This window comes from Coptis chinensis, chromosome 1 (genome assembly GCF_015680905.1).
Source record: "Coptis chinensis isolate HL-2020 chromosome 1, ASM1568090v1, whole genome shotgun sequence".
Taxonomy (NCBI): Eukaryota; Viridiplantae; Streptophyta; class Magnoliopsida; order Ranunculales; family Ranunculaceae; genus Coptis; species Coptis chinensis.
The window spans coordinates 34816697-34822539 of NC_141456.1; the positions used below are offsets into that span (position 1 = coordinate 34816697).

At 43.9% G+C, this 5843-nt stretch overlaps 1 protein-coding gene across 1 annotated transcript; it reads right to left on the minus strand.

The window, feature by feature from the left end:
* Positions 1-1032: 1032 nt before the first annotated feature.
* On the minus strand, positions 1033-1506 carry LOC147523659 (uncharacterized). The gene has a single exon (XM_086571859.1). The coding sequence runs from the start codon at positions 1504-1506 to the stop codon at positions 1033-1035; it is 474 nt and encodes a 157-aa protein (XP_086427985.1).
* Between the last annotated feature and the right edge of the window lie 4337 nt (positions 1507-5843).

Below are 5843 nucleotides of genomic sequence, written 5' to 3' on the forward strand. Positions count from 1 at the left end.
GCTTTTGGATATCTTCTTCCTTTGTGTAAGTTGTGAGGTTTTGAATATTTCTCTCTAGTTTCAGATTTGTAAGTGGTTGTAAAACAATAGAACTGGTTTTCTGGGCTTGCCTAGGCAGTTCACTTTTGAAATGGTTGGGGGGTGGCCCAGATACATTAAGAGCTGATACCCTGGCGAAACCTGGGCAGTTCGCGTTATTGATAACGTAGCAAACTGGTGTCCACATAAGTGGCCGTTCAGTTATTTTGAAGAACTAGTTTCCTGAGTGTGTTTAGGTAGTTCGTTTGCTTTAATTTGCACGTGATGGAATGCATGATGTTTACTTTCATCTGAATGCTTGTTGCATATTGTTTTAACATTTTCGCAGGAATTTGTCCTAGAAATATATATCCCGTTGTCTAGGAAGACATAGGATGCTATGAAGCATTTGAGCTCGATTGAGCGTACTGCTCAGGAGAGCGGTTTGACTGTTCTAGAGAACGTTCTACACTAAGTTGATCCTAGAGTTCTATATATTCAACTAGTGAGAAATGTTGGAGCTACGAAGCCCTTGAGCTCGAGTGAGCGTTGTAGCTTAAGTAAGCATGCTGCTCTTAGAGAGCATTCTACACTAAGTTAATCCTAGAAATGTAGGTTTTGAACTAGTGAGAGGTGTGTGAGCTATGTAGCCCTAAGCTCGAGTGAGCGTTTGGTCATTCATAACGTTTGATCTTTGGAGAGCATTTAAGTTCGTTTGAATATTTTGCTCTTAGAGAGCGTTCTGCACTTAGTTAACCCTAGAAGTATAGGTTTTCAACTAACGAGCAGTGTTAAGGCTAAGTAGCATGTTAGCTATGTAGCCCTGAGCTCGAGTGAGCATTTTGATGTGGAGAACGTTTAAGCCCTATAGAGCATTTTAGTTCGAGTGAGCGTTCGCTCTTAGAGAGTGAGTTTTGCGTCGACTTGATAACACTGAGGGATTGCAGTGCATTGATGCAAGAAAAAATTATGTGTATAAATACTAAGAGTAAGAACTCATGGAAATGAAATTTTTTATTGATAAAATTTCTTTAACAAGAAAGTATTCCACGGACGTGGAAGTGCCTGTCCATAAGGGCATTCCCATGTTGGTGCCAATTTCGAGTCATCTTTAGTCTTTTTCAATACTAGGTCGCCAGGTTGAAAACTTTGAGGGTTAACTCGCTTGTTGTATGTCTTCCTCAAAGTATCTTGGTAGGATGCCACTCGAATGGCTGCTAGGTCGCGGTGTTCTTCCAGTAGGTTGACTTCTCTTGCGAGAATGGCATCATTCTGATCAGTTTCAACGATCTTTGAGCGGGCTATTGTAACTATCAGTTCAGTAGGGATGACGACCTCAGTGTCGTAGCATAGTGAGAATGGTAACTCGCCTATACTAGAACGAGTTATCGTTCTATGGGCCCATAGAATGTTTTCTAGCTGCATTGGCCACTTGCTCTTGTTATTTTCGATCTTCTTTTTCAAGTTCTCCAACTTTTGCTTGACCATTGCTCTGAACGTACTGGGGAGTGGAGAATGCGTGAATGATCTTCCACTTAGCCAAGAATTCTTTAACTATTTTTCCTTTGAATTGGGAGCCATTATCCATCACCAGTGTGTGGGGGAGGCCAAATATGGTAATGATGTTAGTCTAAATGAAGCTTCTGACATTAGATTCTTTGACATAAGCCAAGGGAATGACTTCCACGCATTTGGTGAAGTAGTTTGTTGTGGCTAGGACGAACCGAAAGCATGTGCTTTTCTGTGGAATGAATGGACCCATGATGTCCAAACCCTACATGTGAAATGACAAAGGGCTAACAATGTTGATCAGTTCACGAGCTGGCTGGATGATGTTGTGGCCAAATGTTTGACACTTAATGCATTTGATGACATACTTTTTGGCATCGATTTGCATTTTTGGCCAGAAGTATCTTTGTGAGATCGCTTTGTGAGCCAGAGAGTGACCTTCTGTGTGATTGCTACATTCGCCTTTATAGATCTCTGCGTAAATCATCTGACCTTGTTTTGAGCTTATGCACCTCAAATGAGGTCCTCTGACGGACTTTCTGAACAGTTTGTCATTTACTAGGCAGTAGCAACCTGACTGGTAGCGAACTTGTCTGGCCTTGAGTCGATCTTCTGGTGCTTTGCCTAGTTTGACATAGTCTATGATAGATTGCATCCATGTTTGGCTCATCTGAGTTTCAGAGAGTGGGCATAGGTCACTGACTTCCAGGACGTGCTCAATTTGGTAAGCGGGTCTATCGATTACTTCGATGAGTACCTTTCTAAGGTCACAGTTAGGTGATTGGGTCGCTAGGTACGCTAGGCTGTCCGCGTGGAGATTCTCTTCCCATAAGAAATGGTGTATGGTGACTTTCTTAAAAGAAGGCAGTATTTGATTCACAATTTGAAGATATTTAGAAAGGTTACCTTCATTGGTGGTGTACTCGTTGGCGACCTGGCGAACGACCAGTTGTGAATTGCTAAAGACCTTCAACTCCTGGACATCGAGTTCCAACGTCGTGCGAAGCCCCATAATTAGGGCTTCATATTCAGCTTCATTATTCAAGGTCACAAAATCAATGCGAACTGATTTTTCCACCATGTTGCCATATGGTGACACTAGGACTACACCCACTCCGCTGCCACCTGGGTTGCTTGTTCTATCTATGAAAAATGACCATATAGATGCGTCCTGTTGTTTAGAGGTTGGGATGTCGGCCGGTGGTTCCCAGTTGAGATCGTCGACTGGGAAATCGGCTAAGAAATTTGCAACAACCTGTCCCTTCTGTGACGTTCTCGGGGTGAACTCTATGTGGTGCTCCCCGAGTTCTTCTGCCCACATTGCAATGCGAGTTGTTTTGTTGGCTTTAAGAAGGATCTTCTTCAGAGGTAGATCAGTCAGAACTTTGATTGGATACGCCTGGAAGTATGGCCTGAACTTTCTTGCAGAATAAAGTAGTACCAGTACTGCCTTTTCAATTGTAGAATAGTTTTTTTCATCTGGTAATAGCGTCTTACTAGTGAAGTAGATCGACTTTTCAGCGTTCTGTTCCTCTTTGAAGAAAACTGAACTGATGACGAAGTCAGAGACGGCCAAGTATAGCCCCAGCGTCTCTCCATCAATTGGTTTTGCTAGTACGGGTGGTGTTGTGAGGTAGTCTTTGAGAGTGGAGAACGCGTGGTGGCATTGCTCATTCCATGAGAATTGTTCACCCTTTTTGAGAATCTGTCGAAAGGGTCGGCATTTTTCAGATGCTCTTGATATGAATCGGTTTAGAGCTACTACCATCCCAAACAATTTCTATATCTGCTTCTTTGTTTTTGGATCTGGCATATCCAAGAAAGCTCAAATCTGATTTATATTTGCTTCTATCCCTCATTAAGATACCTGATATCCAAGAAATTTCCTGGAGGAGGACGCTCCGAAGAGGCATTTCTCGGGGCTGAGATTCATTTGAGTTCACCACAGTCTTGAGAATGTTTGTTCGAGATGACCCAAGTGATCTCCAGCTTTCTTGCTTTTTACCACCATGTCATCTATGTAGACCTCCATGGTATCTCCTAATATGTCTTGGAACATATCGGTGACCAATTGTTGGTAGGTCTCTCCAGCGTTCTTTAGGCCGAACGGGAGGGCGTTGTAACAGTAGATGCCTTGCTCTGTTACGAATGAGGTTTTTTCTTGGTCTTCTACTGCCAGTAGGATCTAGTTGTAGCCACTGTAGGCGTCCATGAATGACAGGAGTTCGTGGCCAGCGGTTTGGTCCACGAGTTGGTCGATTCTTGGTAATGGGAAGGCATCTTTAGGGGTTTCTTGGTTAACATTGGTGATGTCGACACATAGACGAACTGTGTCATTCTTTTTTGGGACTGCTACAATGTTAGAAATCCACTCGAGGTATTCCACTTTTCTAATGAAGTCTAAATTTTTTAGATTGTCGATCTTGTCGCTTATTGCTTTTTTGAACCTAAGAGAGAGTTTCCTAGGTCGTTGGTGAACTGGTTTAGCATTTGGGTTAACATTTAACTTATGATATGCAATATTATGGTCAATTCCAGGCACATCAATGTACGACCAAGCAAAAACAACTTTATTTAATGATAAAAAACTTACAAGTTGTGCCTTGAGAATATGATCAAAGTTAGCTCCTACATAAACGAACTGCTGGTCATCCTCAGTTCCTAGATTGACCTTTTGCTTCAGCTCGGTCTGAGCAGCCGCCTCAGTGGGCTGAGCGACCTCTGGGGTCTTAGCTTCTGGAGGGACGTTTTGGACTGAGCCCCTAGTGTTCTCCTTTGTTAGTTTGCTTCGGGGGGCCTTGGTCAGGGTCTTGACCTCAGAGATGAAGTCTTCTGCCAGCTTAGCTTTAGCGATCTCTCCCTTGTTTTTGAGTGAAACCCCAGTAGGCTTGTTGACTGAGAGGACCTGGTTGCAATTGTGGGCATCGAGCTGGTTGCTTCTGAGCTCCATCATGCCTCTGGGGCCAGGGAACCATAAAACCTGATGGAGTGTTGATGGAACTGCTTGCATCTTATGGATCCAACGTCGTCCTAAAATAGCAGTATATGATGAGTTGGCATCCAGAACGCCGAAGTGCGTGTTGATGCGGACCTTGTCTTCGTGCGACCCAACTGAGACAGGTAGAATGATGTCTTCTATTGGGTCGGCTCGTGAACCGTTGAAGCCATAAAGGGGGGCTATTGGATCTATCATGACTGACCTAGGCATGTTCATCTCCTTTAGAGTTTGGTAGAATAATATGTCACATGAACTGCCTGGGTCTATTAGGACGCACTTGACAGTCCAGTTGCTGATCTTGACATGAACCACTAAGGCGTCAATGCGTTACTGTGTGGGAGAGACACCTTGTTGAGATCGGCCTAAGTGAAAGTGATATCTCCTGAGTTACAGGCTGTTGCATGTGGGGCAGGAGCCGCTTGGGAGGAGAATTGGTAGACCTCATGCAGAGCGCCTACTCATCTCCTTTTCTCCTTGGAGGATGCGACAGAGTCATCTTGGAATATGATCATGTTGATTGTTCTGTGATTCTCCCTGTCAGAAGAGTGTTGGCAGCGTTCATGGTGAGAACGCTCATTGGAGCGCCCTCTAGCGTGTGAACGAGGTCGTTGGTGGTGGCATGGAGGAGATCGGCTTCGCTCTCTGCGAGCCATGTGCTTATGGTGCAGGTCGGCATCGGCTATATCAATATAGTGCTTGATATGGCCTACCTCAATGAGGTCTTGGAGGTAATGCTTGAGTCCGCAGCAGTCGTTGGTCTCATGGCACTTTGCTTTGTGGAAAGCGCAGTATGGCTTTCCTAGTGTGTCTTCTAGCCGCTTTACCTCAGGTCGGTAATAGGCCACTGATTTTATTTTCTCTAGTATGTAGCTTCGAGATCTTGTCAACACAGCGAACTCGCGCTTCGTGTGCATCCTGGTACCAAACTTCTGTCCCTGAGGTCTGGGTCGTTTGTTTAAGGACGGGGCAGCGTCTGAGATTGCTGCGACTTCCTTTTGTTCACCATCGTTATCTAAAGCTTCCTGTAGCTTTATATATTTGTACACGCGAATGTAGAAGTCTTCCAATTTTTCAGGACGCTCCTTCATGAGCGACCTGTATAGCCTGGTGCTTTTTCGTATTACCTTGGTGAATGCCAAGGTTTCAAAGGTGTCACATCCCAAATTTTGACAAAATTAGAAAAACAATACTTGTTCTCGACTCTTCGATTTTCGAGGTGTGATGCACTCTCCACTTCCAAAAACCCATCATCTATTTAATTACTCTAATAATTTGAAACCAATAAAATTTTTAAATAAACAAAAGTCCTCTTCATTAC

Bases quoted from the DNA above. Each gene is read 5' to 3' on its own strand.
- LOC147523659 (XM_086571859.1), bottom strand. From the start codon at position 1,506: ATGGTCAAGCAAAAGTTGGAGAACTTGAAAAAGAAGATCGAAAATAAC.